This window comes from Drosophila sulfurigaster, chromosome 2L, assembly GCF_023558435.1.
Source record: "Drosophila sulfurigaster albostrigata strain 15112-1811.04 chromosome 2L, ASM2355843v2, whole genome shotgun sequence".
In the NCBI taxonomy this organism is placed as follows: domain Eukaryota; kingdom Metazoa; phylum Arthropoda; class Insecta; order Diptera; family Drosophilidae; genus Drosophila; species Drosophila sulfurigaster.
The window spans coordinates 27,187,040-27,208,055 of record NC_084881.1 but is presented as its reverse complement, the minus strand read 5'-3'; the positions used below and the strand labels follow the sequence as shown (position 1 = coordinate 27,208,055).

Genomic DNA, 21,016 nt, shown 5'->3' with positions numbered 1-21,016 from the left:
AGTCGAAGTAAAAAGTCGGCGTAGGCAGCAAATGAAAATCCTTGGCAAAGTCTTCTAAAAAAAAAACCGAGGAAAAATGAGAGACAAATTGCAAGCGAGCGCTAGTTTGTTTTTCCTAGCACATGTGCAACAATTTCTTTCTGGTGGTGACAAACTTTGAAAAGGAAACAAAAGTCGCATCGTACGTTTGACAATTTCATTTTTATTTGATATAATCGAAGACTTACAATATTTAATGCATATATATTTCGCTTCGTATTCGGTATATAAATGTTTTGGCGCTTAGAAAAATTTGAAGTTTTTCCCACAGGCTAAATACTAGTTTAGGGACTAAGCTACATAATCAATTATGGTATAAATACTCGTATATGGTATATTATATGACAAAATGGTATATAATGTGTGTTGTACGTACTAAAAATATGTGTAGATTGATCGCTTCATACTTAAAACAGTATTTTCATATTCACTTTACTTTGATGTCTATCGAATTTTGGCCAAATTGTATGAGTGTGTATGTGTGTATGTATGGGATAGCTAAAAGTACAATTATAACAGAAACAAATGGCTGGATGTTAACATACAGTTTGAGATGCAGTGCTCGCACAACCCAGTCTATGTAATTAACTAATACATAATATGACAAATTTAATAAATACTTTTCTCTTTTTCCTTGTGACTCGTAACTCAAATTCGTTGGTATTGAATGTGTGTGTTTGTTTGTGTTGTTTTGGTTTCATTGTGTGTGTGTGTGTATGTGTATTTACATAAATAAATAAACTACATGCCTAAATGAAGTTTTAACAAAGCAAATGACATAGCTAAAAGTAACTTGTCTACAAATACAACAAAATAAATGTATGGGCCAACTTGTTTAACTTGTTCACAACATTCTGTGCAGGAAACCCTCGATATAAGTAGTTTAGCAAGTATTATCCATTTGGTTCACGTTCCTTCGTCCTTGCTGCATTCCTCCCTCCTGCTCTCTCTCTCAATTCTAGACTAGAGGTGTGGGTGACAGTGTGGCACGTGTTGTTCTGGTCGGTGATTTGGTTGGTGTGGCTGCCCCGCTGCTGTTGCCACTGCCACTGCCGCTGCCATTGTTGCTGCTGGCCACCAAGCCACTGCCATGCAATCGAAAGAGTTCACCCACCGTGATGGACACCTGGACAGCACCTTTTCCCTCTAGCACATCGGCAGCGCAGCAAATTAGATTCTGTGTATCAAATAGAATAGATGAAAGCACATTATTAATAATGCAAAGTGAAGAAAATTCAACTAGTTTACAACTGCCAACAGTTTGACAGCCACTGTCACAAATGCCTTCGATACGTGTCTTGACTTAGCCCAGCACAGTGACTCTCAAACTGCGCAGCAAAGAAAATTACGTTTTTCAGCCAACTTTTTGTTTGATATATAGTATTTACGCATATATATTTCTTTGATTCTCATATATGTATATATATAGTGTTTGTTTGTTCTTTGTGCTTACAATAAATGCAACAGTTTTTTTTCGTTTTGGTTTCAATGACTGGGCCGCATTTTAGCATTATTATTTTGTGCTCTTCTCTTACAATAAATGCAACTTTGCTTGTTGTTTGGCTCATAATAAATATGTTATGTATGTAGATTCAATATTTTGATTGTTTTTCATTTCGGTTTACAGTGTCGAAAAGTTTTTAGTATTATATTAGGGCATAAATATCTGGTCTTTAAATGTTGTTTATAAAAATTAATGATCTATGCGAACTAAGTGTATTTTGTATATTTTTAATGCATTTCTTATAGGTCTGCCTGAATGTTGTTTTCTCAATTTTGTTAGACAAAATATAAATATGTGTGTGTATACATATATGATTATTCATTTTCGTATTTTTCGACTCGTTTCTCGTTTTAAGTACAATATATAAATGCGATGTTTCTTGTAGAAATTTGATTAGCTTTGTCGTCGAGAATTCATTAAGTACTTATGCAGCATATGAATATACATTTGAATATAGACTTAGGTAAATTAAATATGTATGTTATATTGTATGTTAGGAATGTAATTTCTCAGTTAATTTCATAATACATGGTTTTTGTTTTTATAGTCATTACAAAAAAGAAGCACTCGGTTTCACACTCAGTTTTGTTTCAATTAGTATAAATTATATATAACCTTGTTTTTTAGTCATGAAATATTGCTTTAGAGATGTGTGATGAATGTGTGTATATATATATTATGTTATATAGCTGATTAGGACTGCCAACTATCGTCGCAAGTCAAAGGCACTATTTTTGTGAATTGGTTTTTCTTTTTAGTTGTGTGTTTGTGCGTTGAGAAGAACTTTGCTTAAAAATGTATTTTGTGCGCTATTGAAGAGAATGTTTGTGTGTGTGTTTTGGATTTGTTATCTAGAATTGTTTATAGCTATAAACTATTTTGTTTGTGTCCCTGCCTCAGTTAAAACCGTACAACGCTCTTTGCCTGTTCACCTTGCTTAACAACTAAACTCTTTCACTGGTAACTCTGGTTAACTTTCTCTCTCTCACTTTCTTTCCTTTCACTAGCACAAAATGGAACTCAAATCAAGTCAATATATATGTATATAGTATGTTATATAGTTCGTTGTAACTTAATAGTGAATAATGAATGATTTTTATGAATATATAGGGGAATATGTTTCTTAGTCTTTGGGTTGTTTTTTTTTTGTGTTGTTGTTGTATAAATGCCTCCAAAAATGTGTGTGCGAAAAGACTACAGCTAAAGCCTAGGGTATAATACAATTGTTGATAGCAGCCTCAAAAGAACTCACTACTAGAGTTAAATAATGTGTGTATCGATTAGTATAAGCGGCAATAAAAGCTGCAAATACAAAATAAAAACTATTGGCAATACATAAAGGCAGTAAAAGCTAATGGGAACTATGATTATTGTTGTTGTTGTTGTCGCCATTGCTAGCCGGGCAATGGGAAGAAGACAAGCCACAAAAATGTGGCAATGAAGACGCAGGATAATATAATTGTCAGCGTATGTGAATCGTGTTTAAGCAACAAAGTGCCAGCTTCATGTTGCTTTAGCTTCTCCAGTTTTGGCTGCTGCTGTTGATGATGTTGCGATTGCTCGTCCAGGCGACAAATGCTAAACACCTCCAGCTTGGGTTTCTGTTCGAAGAATTCAATTCGCTTCGCCAGCGGTTTAATCACATTCAAAGATGTTTCCAGTTGTTGTTGATGTTGCTGCTGCTGTTGTTGTTGCTGCTGCTGCTGTTGTTGTTGCTGCTGCTTCTCGTCTATTAGCTGATAGTGTCCTGCCGGTCCAGCGGCGGCCACATCGTGCTCATGCTCAATGATTGTCTGCAGCGTGCGATGCGTGTTGTTGTTCAATTGAAAACTATGCTGGCCATGCGGACTGATCAAATTCTGTTTGATCTTCTCGAATGTCTTTTGCTTCGCTGTGCGCAACAATTGCCCCACTGTGCCCAGTTGCTGACGTTGTTGTTGATGGTATTGCTGTGGCTCATAGAGCCAACTCTTGATTGTTGTTACTGCTACTGTTGCATCATCAGACATATGCGCTTCCTTGCCATTGATAAACTCACAATTCTCATACAATACATTTTCTACTTGCTGCTGCATCTGTTCTGGCTGTTTGGTGCAGGAGGAGTTTTGTGCATTTACTTTGTGTATTTGCTCTGGCTCAAAATGTTGCCCAACAAGCAAATTTGGTTGCGGCTGCTGCTGTTGCTGCAATTGTTGCAACTTCAGCTGCAACTCTTCCTGCTGCTGCAGGTAGCGCATATGCTGATGATGTGGATTCGCATCGAGGGCAATCAGTGCGGCAACTGTGCGCAGCAAAGCCACCGCATTTGGCACTTGGCCATTGGCATTGTTATCAACGTTGTTGTTGTTACTGTTGCTGTTGCTGTTGCTACTGTCGCTGCCGTTGACATACACATCAGCATCATAGTCATCGTCAGCGCGTTGCTGCTCGCTGCTGCCGTTGCTGCTTTGTTGTGGCACAACATCTGCACAGGAGCAAATCAACTCCTGCAACCAACACCAATAACAGATTTTTATGCATCATTCATCAAAGTAGTGTATGTATGGGGAAGGGGGGAAGGGAAGGGGTAAATGACAAATGGGTTCAAGGGTCACTTACAAACTAATTACTACGAAAAAACAGTCTACGTTAAGCAAAGGCGGGAAAGCTTAAGCATTTTCAAAATTGTTCCACAACCATTTTTATATTGTTTAAACTATTCTCAATTGACTCGACTCGACTCGTATTTAACTAGGATCAACTTAGACTTAGGGTAATATATCACGTATACGCACCTCATCCACCCCAATGCGACGACACGCCTCCAGGAAGTTATCCACATTGCGTCGACAGCGCGCCATCGAAAGTTTGTTCTAAAAACAAAAGGGAATTAGATTAATTGAACTTTAGATATAATAATATAGAGCGCAGCAAAGAAAACATTTGTGGTGCTTGGCAATATAAATACATTTCTATAATCGTTTATATTCGTATTATATTTTTCTTGATGATTTCAAAAGTTGTTGTCTAATAAGTTGAGTGTTAAAATAAACCAATTACTAAGTCAATAGAATAAATTTTGTTGTACTTCTTCAAGAAGCAATTCGTCTTTACAACAAAATTTGATAAGTTTAATGAGTATAAATGAGTTTCCATTTATAAACATTATTATTATGTGTGTGTTAAAAATTATCAGTTAGTTAATTTACTTGTAATTACTTCTTCTTGATCGTATAATTGCTGATGCACAAGAGTTGAATGAAATTTTATCCTGCTTCTAGAATTCCATTTGTGGATTAATAATATATGAAATCAAAATGAAATATTGCCTAAATAGAAATAGTATCAATCGGTTCTATAAACAAATTATTTTAAATATCAAACATTTAGAAGGAACTCTTCTGCTTTTCTAAGAAACAAGTAAGAGTAATGTTAGTTTAATCACAACATTTTTTAATGAATCAATAACTGACAATTCTATACTTTATTCAAGCGTTTATTTTATTATTATTTTATTGAAATAAAGAAAAAAATCTTTATTGACCTTCAGACTATAAAGCGCTCATTAAGGCACCAAATCTATCTAAATTATATACTAAATTTAATAAGCATAGATGGGTTTGAATTTAAAAAGTTTGTAACAATTTTCATTAAACAAGTTTGAATTAATAATGCTGCCTTCGTAGTTATAAAACAACGAATAATTAATTTAAATCATGAATTGGTTACTCTTCTACAAATAAAGCGCTTATATATTAGGTTGGCCAAAAAGTCTTGCGGTATTTTTATTGAATTTTCAATTGTTCATAAAATTGGTTAGAATAATGCGATTTAAGTCAAATATGCGCCGTTTTGTTCGATGACGAGTTCCCAACGAGATGCCAACTTCATAATGCCCCTCTTATAGAAGCTCGCTTTTCTATTGGCAAAAAACTCGGAGAGCCAATTTTCACAGGACTCTCTTGTGGTCAATTTCCGACTACCAAGCTCGTTCGCCATGGACAGAAACCTTGGACAGAACCTTCCTGGCCGTCAATCCAAGCTTGGCCACCGTCTGGGCAGCTTCACCGCTTTTCGACCACGACCGTTTGCGCTTCACGTTATCGTAAGTGATCCACTTTTCATCGCCAGTCACCATCCGCTTCAAAAACGGGTCGATTTTGTTGCGATTCAGAAGCGATTCGCATGCATCCATACGGCCAAAAATGTTTTTTTGCGTCAAGTCGTGTGGCACCCATACATCTAGCTTTTTTTTTAATCCAAGCTTCTACAAATGGTTTCAAACGGTTTGATGACTCATGCCCAGCTCTTGGCCGATGCTCCGGCGCTACTATGCCGATCTGTTTCGATCAATTCAGCGATTTTATCGCAATTTTCGACGACAGGCCTTCCGGACCGTGGCGCATCTTCGACCACCTCCGCACCAGAACGAAAACGTTGAAACCATCGTTGTGCGGTGGAAATGGAAACTGTATCGGGTCCATAAACTGCACAAATTTTATTGGCATCATGAGTTGCATTTTTGCCTTTATCGTAGTAGTACTGTAAAATATGCCGTATTTTCTCTTTATTTTGCTCCATGTTTGTGACGCTATAACTCACGAACGACTCAAGACAAACAACAATAAATCAAACACGTGTTAGCGCGGGAAAAGAGCTTTCCAAAAAGGTATCGCATGAACCGATTCGATAAATAGAATTAGAACTACGCGCTTGCAAAGACACCTATCGGAAATACCGCAAGACTTTTTGGCCAACCTAATATAAGCCATATATTCACATTTCTAATTCAAATTGTTCCATATCTTTTTTAGACTGCCTTGCACCACAGTATTCATGCTTCGTCTAAGAACTCACCACACCCGGCGATGGCACATGAATGCTGGCCACAGAGCGCGGTCGCACATAGTTGGCCAAATGGCACAAAATGACGCCATCCGTCAGAGCCGATGCAATGTCCTCTGGGAGCGTCATCTTCAGACGCGTCTCAATGATCTGCAAGCAAAAAGATGTCAACAAATGACAAAACAGAATGTGATTTAAAATATTTACGCTGCGCAGCTGTGACATGAGTTCGGTTTCTTCACGCTGTCGATCGAATTCGCGTCGCATGGTGAAGCTCAACTTCTCAGCGGGAATATCATGATTCCAGGTGACAGTGCGATGTGTTTTCACTGTACCCATTTTACTTGTGGCACTCACAGGTGACTTGATGACACTGCTCGAGGCAGCCGACGAACCATTGGACGAATTAAATTTGCCATTGCTTCCGTTACTATTATTGTTGGTGAGCACGGCACCGAGGCCATTCTTCATGGGACTGTGAGGCTTGACATAGCCGAGACAATTGGCAGCGTTGTTGGCTTCTGGCGAGGATGTGGGTGAGGATGCTGATGACTTCATCAGCTCGGTGTTGCGTGACGGTATCACTTTTTGTATGGGTTTCTTTGGTATGACAACATCATCGATGCCATTGCCGATGCTTTGGCCATTGCCATTGCTGTTGCTGTTGCTATTGCCATTGTGGCCATTGCTGCTCGGCTGTTTCATAATGGACTTGGGCAACGTGGTGACCGTTGAGCCGTTGGTCAAACGTGGCAGCTGCTCCTCGTCATTGGCATTGGCATGCTTCTGCTTGTAGACGCTGTTGATTTCCTGATTTCGCTGCTGTTTCAACGCTTCCTTGTACTCCCTGCAAGGCAAGAAAAAAAGGTAAATTAGAATTGAAAATGAAATATAAATATAAATAAATTTTAATCAAAATGCATTTACTTGTAGGTCTGTATGTTGTTCAGACTCTTGTTGAGCTTGCCATTGCTGCCGTGCACGCTGCGCTCCTGATGATCCAGCATCAGATCCTCATCCTGATCCGGCGACGAGCTGTTGCTATTGTTGCTCGAGCTATTCGAATGCGCATAGCTCAGATGCTCCGACGAAGCACGTTTGCAAGGGGAAGCAAGTGGAGAAATTCCCGCACTCAGCGTCAAACTCTCGTCCACAATTGTGCTGGTGCTCGACGTCAACGATGCATCCATCAAATCCGCGCTCAGCGGCAACTGTTGTTGTTGCTGCTGCTGCTGTTGAGTGTTGCTACTCCCACTTGAAGTCAATGCTCGTGGCAATGTGGCACAATGCAGCGGCGAATCAGTTTTCGATTTTCCGGGCGCATCGTGCGACCAACGTTTGTCCAGTCCATCGCTTGTGCTGTAGCCCGAATCGATTTGATGTCGCGCCGCGTGACGTTGACTCGATGATGACGTCGTCTCGAGCATGTTGCCACTGGAATTGTGACGTGGTGCACGTCGCAGCGTCGTGTAGCCATCGTAATTGCCGCCAGCACGCGCGCCCTTCTCCTCCCGCGTCGCCTGCGTCTCCAGAAACTTGAACACGTGCACCAAACCACGCATGCAGAGCTACAACAGAAACGCATCAATTTAGGATTAGTGACAGCTTCGAATTGTGCATCAAGGTAAGCACTAATGAATTATTATTTATAGTTATTTGTCTACATCTATTTTTAAATGACGCAAGTAGAGTTTCCGAAATGCATCTATCAAATTTTTCGGGTTTTTGTGGCATTCTTCAAGGCATTTTATTACAATCCCTAGTTTCTTGCTGTCTGTTTGTCTGTGGTTCTTAGCAGCAGATCTCTCCTAATTTATTGTAAACTTCGAACAGCAATCGTTTTTAAACATCTTTCAATTAAAATTCGTTATAAACAAGTAAGAAAGCTACAGTCGAGTGTGTTAGACTGTGAGATACACGCTATACATTTTGAAAAAAAACACAGCACTGCGGTATTATTTTTAGTATATTCCAAAGGATATACCGCAAAAATTCTAAATTATACCGAGGGCAATATTTGGTATATCGTTTAAGTGCTACTTTATAAATATACCATAGAGATTAAAATATACCAGAGTGTAGCCAAAGAAGCCATACTAAAGTTTATCTTCTTCTGCCCTATAGAAAGAGGGTTTCAAAATAAATCATGATAGTAAAGTATTTAAATTTATTTTTGAATTTGATTAGAATCGTTTCTGATCAATTCTGATGAATAAGAAAATTTTAGTAAAATGAAGATGCAATGCTTTATTAGTTGTATTTAGCATTATTATTATTAGTTTTGCAATACTAATTTCATTGCCTCTGTAATCAATTTTAACCCTTTAAGTACGATCAAACAATCTAAATTTGATAATGGAAATATTTTAAAATATACTCAAAGTTATTTTTGCAGTCATAACAATTTAGTAATTAAATATTTCTAGTTTGTTACTTGGACTCATTCATGCCAATCTTATTTTGCATTAGCTATCAGAAATCAATCTAAATTTCAAGGTACAGCGTTCTAAAATAAACCCAAATCTCCTCTTGCAGTTGTAAGAATGTATTTCTACACACATAAACTGAATGTAATTGAAAACTTCTGCTCATAGACAACAGACATTTGATCGGCAGCCAAACTAGATTGATTTCTTCACAAGTCACTGCATGCTGTAAAAAGATCACATTATAAACTCAAACAAACAAGATGCTTGTTTGGTAAACTGAGCACCAATAACAATATATTACAATGTAATTGTAGGGAAAAGGAATGGAAAAGCAACGTTGAAATATGACGACATGAGTTGAGCTATTTTTGCTGCTCTTCAAGTTGATAGCTTATCTTATCTAGTCTGGTTAGCCTGGTCAACGTTTTACTGTTTGTTTATCACAACTATTGTCTGCCTTTGTACTTACGCTAGCGGGGGGCGCAGTTAATGGATTGTTCTCCAGCTGCAGTTCGACCAAAGTGCTCATGTGCCTGATCTCCAGCGGCAGACTGGCGATGCGATTGTTGCTCACATCCAGCGACACCAGACTCAGGCAGGTGATCTCCCTGGGCAGATACAAGAGTTGATTGCTCCGCAACGAAAGCGATCGCAGTGTGCGAAGTTCCCCGAGACGCACAGGTAAAGCAGACAATTGATTGTATGAGGCATCGAGATCGGTTAGGGTTTGATCCAAGCGTCCCAGCTCATCGGGCAGTGTGGCCAAGCGATTGTTGGAGACGAGCAGCACTTGCAGTGGCAGGAAACAGATTTCGCGTGGCAATGAGCTCAGCTGATTGCTGCGCAGATCCAAATACGTCAGCGAGGACAGCTGCTTCACCGACTCCGGTATGCTGCGTATGGCATTGTGATAGAGCAGCAATGTTTCCAGAAACGCAAACGTTGTGATCTCCTCGGGCAGCTCACAGAATCTATTTCGGGACAGATCTGTAAAACAGAGAGAAAAAACTGTGACATTAATTGGGAGGAACCAAAACGCACCCCTGCTTTGTATTCTTATTTCTCTTTGGGGGAGAGAGAGTAAATACATTAGTGTATATGTGGAGCGGCTTACTCCCGCCTTGGGGCGTTTCATTTGCCACGCACACTGGAGCGCATGACCTCAATCTGCTCGGCAATTGCCCGGTGGAGCAAGTGGGAACAAGCGCCGTGGAATGGGCAATTAATTTACTAAATGAATTTGCATGCAAAATGAGCGCAAACAACAAAACGAGGGAGCCACTAAAGTGTGTGCCCCAAAAGCAGACAATGTGGCCGGCAAGCGGTTAAGCGGCAACGCAAAAAAACAAAACCGAGTGAGGAAGCTTCAGTCAAGTGTGATCGACTGTGAGGTACCCGATGCTTATTTTCATTGAAAGCAAAACTGTGGAAGCGGTAATATGATTGAAATATACTCAATTAATATACCGAATTGCAGCCGATAAAGTATATTCGGTTTAACAATATACCACAAAATTGAAAATATGCCATAAAGTAAAAAATATACCTCCTATAAGATAAGGAATATTCGGTATTACATAACATTGAAAATATATTATAGAGTAGAAAATATACCGCATATACAATAAAGTATAATTGGTATAACAATATACCGCAACATTGAAAATATACACCCTATAAGATAAGGAATATTTGGTATAACAATATACAACAACATTGAAAATATACCATAAGAGTATAAAATATACCACATAACAATATACCGCAACGTAAAAATATACCCTAAAGTACAAAACATACCACACATACGATAGGGTATAATTAGTATAACAATATACCACAGCATTCAAAATATACTATAGAGTAGAAAATATACAACATTCAAAATATACTAAATAATAGAAAATATACCACATGTACGATAAGGTATATTTGGTATAACAATCTTCCGCAACATCCAAAATTTGCCATATTATTGAATTATACTCAATTAATATACCGAATTTTTACTGAAATATACGATAAGGTATATTTGGTATAACAATATACCGCAACATTCAAAATATACCATAAAGTACAAAATATCACATATACGATAAGGTATATTTGGTATAACAATATACCATAGAGTAGCAAATATACCAGATTACCTAATTAACTTATGAGTTTTATATCTACCAAGTAATGAGGCTGTAGTTATTATTCCTATTTTTTTCCTTCTGACTGTTTCATACATTTCCTCCTTCCTGGCACAAACTTATAATACCTTTTTTTCCTATGATGAGCAGGTATAAAAATTACACTCAACCAAAATTTATTGTATACACGAAATTGTGCGTAAAGTTTGCTGCTACAATAGTGCAAACAATTGGAGTAAACTGAGAGTGGGAATGCGAATGGGCAATGGGCAATGGGAAAAACAAGAGGAAAATGGGCACCTACGTGTTTAGGTGCAGCATCATAAAATTATGTAATTCAAGTGCCATAAAACAAACAGTCGAGTGGGAGCTACAAGCCACTCTAATTTGAGCAAGTGGAGGAATGTGCAAGCAAACAATGAAGCAAACTAAATAAAGGTTTACTAGGATACATACATATTTATAGAATGCCAAGAAAGTTGGCTAAAGCTAAACCTAACAAACAATTCTTTAAAGGTCGTTGGAGTTGCAAATGATCAAGGTAGCAAAAGTAAACTAAATTAACACAGCATAATAATATAACTACTATGTGAAATTAATTACAGTTCCCACCTTTGGGAGCAATTGTCCGAATTTGCTTAAACAAATAAAGCATGTGTTTAAACCTCAACCTAAATACATTGACTCTAGAGAATAGTTTGGAATATAATTGAAAAATTATGTGAGAAGTTAAAGGTAACTATTTGAATGCTAGAATAATGCAAAATATGTTTTCATAGCTAAAGGAATAAATTTTATAAGCAAAATAGTTAAATGAAATTTTATTGGAAAGGATAGTTTAATTTTTTTTTTAATTTGTAGTTGTGTAGAAATAAATTAGATCAATAAAAATAATATGAAATATAGTAATACTCGAAATAAATGATAATCAAAATATTGCTTTCTATATTTCATATTGTTTTTATTATTATATTTTATGAAATATATTTATCAAAATAAAAAAAGATTATTACTACATACATATATTTCATATTGTTGTAAGCAATCTTCTTTTAAAAAATCATTTCTATACACAGTTTTTATTTCTAGTTGGTGTAATCAAACCACATCAAATTTATCACAGAAAAGAAACCTCTTTTGAAGAAATAAAAGCCTAACTAAAACGTAGATTTAACTTTTTTACTGTTAACATATAAATATATTTCAATATTTTCAGAATAACTTAATATATTTTGATATTTAAATAATATGTTAATAGTAATCAAGTTAAAACTACTTTTTAGTTAGGCTTTCTATTCTATTTCTTCAATAAGTGCTCCGCGATCAAAAGCTATTCTCTTAACGAACTCTTTTAGAAAAGAAACCTTGTTGAATTGTATTATATCAACCTTACAAATGTTTTTAGTTTAGTCAAGTAATTAAAAGTGTTGGGTGTCTGTTTAGTGACCTTTTAAACTAGTTCAGAGCCTATAAAACAGGCGCTCATAAAAAGTTCTGCTGGCGATGCTATCAACAAAAGAGTTTTGGGCAACTAAATGGAATTTGAATTTCGATAGAGTGGCCGAGTTAAGAGTGTTCGATTGAACTAGTTCGTGTTTGGAACCACTTTGGAACAACTCGGTTCGGCAAATTGCAAATATTCATTAGACACTCGACTCGAGTCTTATGCAACACACGCTGAAAACCAGAAGTAAAAGCGTGTATTTCAAAAAGCCCCAATTGCAATCCATCAGCGAGTCGCCACTTGAAGACTTCACTCGCGAGGCACTCACAACAGCAACAACAACAGCAACTCGGAACATTAAAACTGGCTGACGACAGCCGTTGTTTGTTGTTGTTGCGAGTTGTTGTTGTTGGGATTTACGCACACATTCAGTGACTCCTCAACCTACGTCAAGTGAAGATTGCTTTATGTTTTCTCGGTGCAACAAAAAAACGTTGTCGCATATGGGGTGCGGCTTGTGTAGATTCTCGCTATGGCTTCGCATTAGTTGGAAGTTAAGTCTTCCCCTCCTCCATCCCCCTCCTAAATCCCCCCCTTTAATATACAAAAGGAACAAAGTCAGACAAAGGCAGCGCTTAAGATGGCAATGGCTGCATTTGCCTGACTGCTTGTTGCTTTTTTGTTTGCAGTTGTTGCTGCTGTTGCATTTTATGTGTGTGCTGCACCCACAGGTTGAATAAACTTTTGCCTGGCAACAGGATGTGTCAAGGACTTCATTATCAACCCTCGAGGCAGGCAAGTTATCAGTTTCAATGCAGACAAACTCTTTTTTTTTTCTATTGCGGAAATTGGATTCTCGCAGCAGCATCCGAGCACAGAGACACGGACTAAAACAACTAACTGGGCCACAGACTTTGTTTTATGCCCCGGGCAAGGCACTTCTCTATCTCTTTCTCTCTCTCTCTCTATCTCTCTCTGGGTCTTTGATTTGGCTGGTGGCCAACAACGCAATGCGCCACAAAACAATTCGCAAAAAAATGAAACGTGTAAAATAAATCACAATTTTATGCACACACTTTTTTTGTTGTTGAGTGTCTGACGCGACAAACAAAATTCGAAATTGGATCGTTGAGAGGGATAGAGAGAGAGAGCGAGAGAGCAATATAGAGTAACCACACCTGCGCAGCCACAGAGCTCATAAATATTGCATAGTTGCCACAGAGTGAGGCAAACGGCAATTACCCCGAATTACTCATATATATACACAAGACACAAGGGTGCAGCCCAGGATAAAGCCACACGCAAGGGACAGGCTAGAAAGGGAGAGAAGAGGCAGGGGGAGACTCTTTTAATGGGCGTCAACGGAAGCAACAAAAAATTAAATTGATGGCGCCACATTCCGCACTCCACTCAATACACACACACACACACTTTAGATGTCCCAAGGGGTCTCTCAATTTGGAACTACTTCGTCACTACTCCCTGTCTGCCCCCTAACCGCCAGGCAGTTTCTTGCTGTGGCTATTGATGGATTTATTGAAATTAATTTACTCAATTTTATTGCTTTCGCTGTTGACGCGACGCACGCTTCGCATTATGATTCATAATGCTACACAAAATATAAAAAAAAGAGAGAGAAACAATGAAGGGCCACATGCCAAGTTTCCCGTTGCTCAGTCGTAACCTTTTAAGGCGCATTCGCCAAGTGACTTGCCTAATAGATAAGGCCAAGAATTGCATATGGTCACATCCAGCAATTAGTCTAAATAAGGCGAGCTATCAGAGTATTGAACCGATGATGAATGTAGTTGAGGTAAGCCTAACAAAGTGACAGAAATTCCAGCTAGTTCATTTAACTTCCTTTGTGGCTTAACTGCAGGAAACTTATTGAAGCCAGCTGTCTGCCAAGTACACAGAGAGAAATGACGAGCTAACAACTAGAATAGAAATCATTATATTAAAGTTTATTCATCCCACAATAAATATGAAAATTGTGTTCTGTAGTCAATTTAAACATAGTTTCATTCATTAATTAAAATTTAAAAAAAAAAAAACACATATAATTTAAGTATGGAAAAACTAGAATTGTTCTCAAACTATTGACTTAGTTTAGAAATTTATTTGTTGTATTCTTTTTCTAAGTACACAGAGAGATAAATTGCGTTATAAGTATCTACTATCGACTTTATTTATGAATTTATTTTTGGCAATTTCTTCTAACTACTCAGAGGGCAAAATTGCGCAGAATAACAATCATTAAATTGAAAACTTTTCGAATTTTAAAAGTAATAGAGAATGTAGTTTTACCAATTATTAAATATAAAAATATATTCTTGAACTAATACATTTTTCTGATTCTAAAAAATATATCATTTTAAGAATAGCAAATCTAGAAATATTCTTTATTTAAGAATGTATTTGTTGACTTTAATTTTACATTTGTTTTGGGTTTGATTAACTTAAATGTGATAGTTTTTTTTCCCTGAGAATAGACAGCATAAATCTACAAACTATTCTCTGTTTATTAGTGAGAGGTTTGTTGCAGATTAAAAAAGAAGTGCATCTCATTTGGAATTCTATAAAAACTAAATGAAAAAGACAAGAGTCAGCTGTCTATTTATAATATAAACACAATGATAATTAGGTTAATTTGTTCCAACGAAGCGTAAAGAGCATGTAGCTTTTACATTCCGAACCGGTTCAGCAGCGGTTCAGAAGCATTTCGTATGTAATCCGATTTGCTTTCAGTGAAATTTCCGTTGTAGCTTGCAAATCGGTTTAGCAGCATATTAAGCACAACATCGCTGATGTCTGTTGTTTTCAACTATCCTTGAACCGGTTTAGCATAAATAGAAAAACGGTTCAGTGACCTAATTCAAGCCAAAATTAAATAGTAATTTACTACATCCTTGAACCATGAATACGGTATTAAGTCGAGCTGCAATTTACTACAACTATTTATAAATGAATGTTTAATTTGCAAGTTTATAGTCAAGATTATCAATCGTAACATATTTATTACATTTCAACATTCGACAAAGAAATCAACTGACAACAGTTTTCTTTGAGGCTCTTGTTAATGTTCTATGTAAGAGAGCTTTGGACTCGTTGCTTATCTCAGCGTTAAATTGAATTGCAAATACGCAGCTGAGAATACACACAAAGTCCATATGCTCTTCAATCGTAACAACAACAACAACAACAACTTCATCATCAATAATTCCCGCTTCGATTTCTCATGAAAGAAATCGCTGCAATTGAAGCCCAGCCCCTTTTTCTCTTTTTTCTCCCCCCGCTGTTTCCACTTAACTGCCACTCAACACATTCTCTCTCTGTTTATTTTGGTGCTCTGCAATTTCTCGCATATTTCCCATTTAATCAAAATGTAAACTTAGAAAGCAACTACAACAACAACGAGAACAACTTTTTGTTTGCCTACATTAAACAACTAACAAAGTAAATATTTAAACAATTGAGGCATATCCGATGGCAATCGTTGCGTTCGTTGTTTTGTTGTTGTGGATGATGAATTTTCCCCAGTTTCGGTCCGAGTGGCTTTTCCGCTTAGCCAGCAGCATTTTCCAGCCAACAAACTGGAACAGCTGTGCCAAGTTTACAATTTTCCATAGGCAAACAAACACACAAAATGTCTGGCGCGCTTTTAATTCGATGTTGTTGTAGTTGTTGTTAGTTTTGTTGTTGCTATTATTATTCTTGTTATTGTTTTTGTTGTTATTTTTGTTGTTGTGGCTATTGCCCTTAATTTATTTGCAGTCGCTGTAAGCTGATACCAGCTGCTGTAGCTCAAGTCTCGCGTTGAGCAGTTCTAATGTTTATGCGATGAACACAAAATGTTAAAAGTTCAATATTAACAGCGAATGTTATCTTTCTATCAATAATGGCTGACATTACAATTTGTCATAATTGTGAGCAAACGTCTAAATGAAGCTATTTGTAATTCATAATTCAAAATAAATATTTTTATTATCAGTAATCTTTTGAATAATAAATTCAACTTTTCATTTTACGACTTTCTTTACATGATTAGAATTATGATTAATAAATCTCTGATGCTATAAATGTTTTTTAATTAGCAAACTAAATACTTTTATTATCAGTATTATTGGTTTACTTAATGAATTTGAATGGCGCATGAATTTAATGAGTTACAACATTTGAAAGTCATTTACACGATTATTTGTCATATTTCAAATCAAACATTAATGTTTAATCTCTGTCAACTATAAAAAGCTATATAAAATTATCTGTTGCTTACCAGTATTATTCGTATGAAGCTTATATATTTATAATTCAAATTGAAAAGTTGAAATCATTAACTAAAAAGATTAAAAAGTTGAATTCATTAACTTTTCAATCTGAATTATAACCAATTAAGCTTAATCTTGATTTTTACTGCATTTCCAAGTAGTTTTCTTAAGCCTTTAGGTCGTAAAGCAATATAAATTATTGTTGGCAGCTCCCATTTTATTTTCAGCTTTTATTGATTGCGAAATTCATCAATTTCATCGCATAAACGTAATTGTTTTGTGGCAAAGAGGCGAGAGTGTGTGTGTATGTGTGTGTGTGTTTGTTTGTATTGGTGTGCGCGTGCTATGCTCAGCAATTAAACTACATAAATTGTTTATGCCTCGGCATTGCTGCTGTTTGCTGCTTTTTGGTTGCCACACTTTGGCTGTGGCATTAAATATTGCTTACACTTACATTGCTATGAATTAATGAAATTGACTCGATGAATGCTCTTTTTGTGTGTCAAGTTTGCATTCGTAACCATGCAATGCCCTCAATCTCTTAGAAATGCGCTATAGATAGAAATGCCGTCAGAGTGCGCGAATTATCTAAATTTATATCAATCATTTCGCGCATAATGCCCAATTAACTTGAGATAAACAAAACGATGAGCGAACAAGGATCATTTCTCTTTAAAAACGAAAACATAATCAAAAAATTCAATAAACAAAATGAAAAATTGAAAAAGTCACGCACGAGCTGCGATCAGTGCTCACAATGTGTCATCTCTAGTTCTTCATTCTCATTCATTGCGCATGCAAAACATGCCGTCACAGTTTGACATTCACTGTCTGGACAGACAGACTACGTGACGGCGTCGCTTCCTCTCTGACTCCATCTCGCTCTCTCTCTGGCATGGCGTCGTTCTGCCTGCGTTTATGGTGTAGCAACAAATAATAATAAAAACAGCAACAAAGCTGTCGTTTGAGATTTACACATTACAACAGCAAGAAAAAGGGGAACAACAACTATGACAGATACACACACAGTAACACAAACAAACGACAGTTGTCTTATTTGCTGTCCCCATCTCCTTCTTCACAGCACACACTCAGCTGCTTTGTTTGCCAAACTCTCTTAGTAGTTGTAAATTCCTAGTTTTGGCAGCGCAGCAACACTGGCAGCAGCATCTCTGCGCAGCTGTCAACGCCAAAAGCTGCTGCTACTTTTTATGATGCTACTATTTGCATAGCTACTTCTGCGCAGCTGTCAATGACATTGTTGCAGCACAGCAACACTGGCAGCTACTACCATTATTTTTAGTTGCTGTTGCTGCTGCTGCAGGTTTCATTGTTGCATTGGCAGCTGCATTTGACTTCCAGTTTGCAACTTGCAATTATTTTAAACAATTTCCTGCACGTCGCCAAGTTGATGCAGTCTTCTCATTTCTCATGGCTTTGTTTGATTTACGTGACGTGCGTCTCAATCACGTGCGACAGCCCAGCAGCAGGAAGAGGAGAGAAAGAGATGGAAAGGGGGAGAAACTGAGACCGAGACCACAACAACAAATGGTTTTAGGAAACGTTGACAGTCTGCCAAATAAGTAATGGCTCCCCCTCAAAAAGTAAAAACCTTCATTCAACACCCAACAACAACAGCCGCCTTGGGGGTTGCGAAAGCGAAAGAAAGAAGAAAAAATATTACCTTCCTTATAGAGCGCTCTCATTGATTTCTTTTCGCAGCAACTTGAACAAAACCCGCCCGGTGTTTTGGTCTCTTGGCCATTTTCTCCCATTTTGTTTTGGGGTTGCAGTCTTTGACTTTGCCTTGTTTGCAATAAATTCATACAAATATTTTAGTCATATCCAAATATGGCATCTTAATGATGTGCTGTGCTCTTCACACCAACAACGAAATCAAAAAAGGGGGCAACTCGTTTAATTGCTAATTAGTCACGCCTTCACAAACAGCTCTTTGAGCTCTCTTCTTCAACGTTGATGACTCAATTGAAGTGCTGCTAAAACGCATTGAACCACAAACAAAACTTAATTGGGAAAATGCCGGAAGCAAACAGTAAACAACAAAAAGCAACAAAAAAATACTGCGGGGGAGGCGCTAAAAAGAATCTCGAGAAAATAAGTCACGATTTCAGCTTCGCATAGCAAATTGATTTCGAGAGCCACTGTGGCGCAACTTTCTCACGAACTGTTGGGGAAACAGGACCAACAAAAAGCAATAATTCTATAATAGAAAACCAGCAAAGAAATAAAGCATAAAAAGAACTAGAAAAAGTAGCGATAAAATACAAGTAATTTGCATTCCTTAGCTAAATAAGCCTTATCAGTTTTTATTGTACTCCAGAAGTAAATTGTGTATAGAGAAAAAACCATTGAGGTTTCCCCATAAATACGATAAATTCTGAAATTTTCATGTTTTATTTCATTTTGAACAGTTTATCCCTTAGGAACGTAAAGATTATTAATTTTATTGAAGAAACCAACAAAAAAAAATAGATTTATTTTCTGATTTCGTTTGTTTAATAAAAATTTAATTCTTATTTATACATATTTTGATGATTTTCTTAGTTTTTTTTTATTAAATCAGACTTTTTGATACTTTATAATATACATAAATACATAATCCATAATCTGATTTCTAAAAAGAAGAATAACAGCTTAAAAAGGAAATGGGAGCAAAAGGTAGGCTGAACACACAGCTGAAAATCGATGCGGCACGTCTATTAAAACAGATGCTTCATTCAGCAGGGTGGTTAACTGTGGGGTGTGTGTGTGGGTGATAAATTATACGTGTGAGTCTGTCTGTGTGTGTCTCTCTCTGTGTGTGTGTGTAGAGTGCATTTTTCGGGCACAACAAAAACGAAAGTTGGCTGAACTTGAAACACGCCACACACAAACACACAGTGAAAACGCAGACCAAAAACCCACCCAAAAAAAAAGGAAGAAAAAAAAAACAACAACAGCAGACGAAATAGTGCAAACTGCAAAAATGGCAAAAAGCGAAACGGAAAACAGCTGCAATAATTATTGCTGTCCTTGGCATATGCCAAAGGGAGTCAAGCGTAGAGCGAGCGAGATGCAGCTAGCCACACAGCAAGTGCGTGCGAACGCAATAAACGGTAATAACTCGACTCACACGCAGCCGGCTAAGAAGGGAGAGCCACCAGTGCCTGCTGTTCAGTGAGAGTGAGTGAGAAAGAGAGAGAGAGAGAGCGTGGCAGTGAGCATGCACATGCGGCTGGGCTGCTGCAAATTATCGATTATTTTATTTTTTGGTACAAAGAAAGACAAAAGGAGAAATTCAAATTATGCTGGACGACAGCCGCGCCCACAGCTGTCCCAAGTGTGACCAGAGTGGGGCAGCAGAAGAGTGGTAGATTAATTAGCATACACGCACCTGCAATGACGGTATCCGTTAAACTGAATTTGCTGCCCATTTTGGGAAAGTCCTTCAGCTTGCGATTGGTCAGTATAAGTTCGCCGCTGAAATGCGCTTCCTCCAGGATGCGCTCCAGCGAGCGCGTCAGCTGCGAGTGCCCCAGCATGGGTGATGAGCCGGCCATCGAGGCGGGTGAGTTGGTGGAAACCGTCAGGCCACCGCCGCTGCCGGCGCCTCCGCCACCAATGCTGGCTATCTGTAGGCGTTTATACACCATGGCTGCCATGCTGGTGTATGTGCGTGTGTCTGCTTAAGTGTGTATGTGTGTAGGTGTGGGCGTGGTAGCAGCGACGCTGGCGGTAGCGCGTCGCGCACACAAACAAACAAACAGACGACAACAAAACAACAAGCCAACGGCTTTTTCGAACTCTCACAGACGTGCGAGACGCGTTAAAGTTGTTGGCATTTTCCCAACCGAACAGAGCTCTAAAAACTCATTGATAACGATAGATCGATTTCCAAGAATTGGATTTTCCTGTGCGGCTTCTTTCTTCGCTGCTCACACACACACACGCGAGCGCGCTCATACACAAACACAAAACACCAAAAAGCGAGCGGAGTGTAGCACCAAAAACGCAAACGCACGGCACGAAATCAAAAAAAATACTAACTGCTCGTAGCAACTGAGTGACCAGCCAGACATTGTGGCAAAACGCCAAGCATTTTACTAGGTATTTTTCTATGGTATTTTGTATAACAGCTGTTTTTTTATTTTAAAATTTATTTCGTAAATTTTAAATTTTAAAAATTACAAATAATTTTTACTCTTTTTTTTTTTTCCTTTCAGCATAAACAGGAAAGTTTTTGTTTGCATTTTTAATTAAGAAATCGATAAAGAAAACATGAAGCTTTTTATTGATAGACGAATACTTGTAGTTTACTCAACTAGCTCCCTTAGTAAAATTTCTGGTATTAAAAGCTAGCATTCGGGTTT

The 21,016-nt window shown here is 37.6% G+C and overlaps 1 protein-coding gene across 3 annotated transcripts; it reads right to left on the bottom strand.

Annotated features, from left to right (window-relative positions):
* Nucleotides 1-575: 575 nt before the first annotated feature.
* LOC133837114 (leucine-rich repeat and calponin homology domain-containing protein) lies at nucleotides 576-20,690 on the bottom strand. Of its 3 annotated transcripts, XM_062267791.1 has the most exons (8): nucleotides 20,041-20,690; nucleotides 9,266-9,783; nucleotides 7,295-7,935; nucleotides 6,575-7,214; nucleotides 6,380-6,517; nucleotides 4,318-4,395; nucleotides 2,962-4,029; nucleotides 576-1,216 (listed from the first exon to the last, which is right to left on the bottom strand). In XM_062267791.1, the coding sequence occupies exons 1-8, from the start codon at nucleotides 20,306-20,308 to the stop codon at nucleotides 998-1,000; spliced, it is 3,570 nt and encodes a 1,189-aa protein (XP_062123775.1). In that variant the 5' UTR covers nucleotides 20,309-20,690; the 3' UTR covers nucleotides 576-997. The 3 variants fall into 3 exon arrangements, with proteins under 3 accessions (XP_062123775.1, XP_062123768.1, XP_062123760.1); XM_062267784.1 differs by lacking the exon at nucleotides 2,962-4,029 and having other exon boundaries at nucleotides 20,041-20,685; XM_062267776.1 differs by lacking the exon at nucleotides 576-1,216 and having other exon boundaries at nucleotides 2,076-4,029.
* Nucleotides 20,691-21,016: the final 326 nt, after the last annotated feature.

What these genes read in the sequence shown, in the direction of transcription:
- LOC133837114 (XM_062267791.1), bottom strand. Translation starts at nt 20,308, where the DNA reads ATGGCAGCCATGGTGTATAAACGCCTACAGATAGCCAGCATTGGTGGC. An exon ending in TCATGTCACAGCTGCGCAGC is followed by an intron (nt 6,518 to 6,574) that starts GTAAATATTTTA and finishes TTTTGCTTGCAG; the next exon opens with ATCATTGAGACGCGTCTGAA. An exon ending in GTCGCATTGGGGTGGATGAG is followed by an intron (nt 4,030 to 4,317) that starts GTGCGTATACGT and finishes TGTTGGTTGCAG; the next exon opens with GAGTTGATTTGCTCCTGTGC.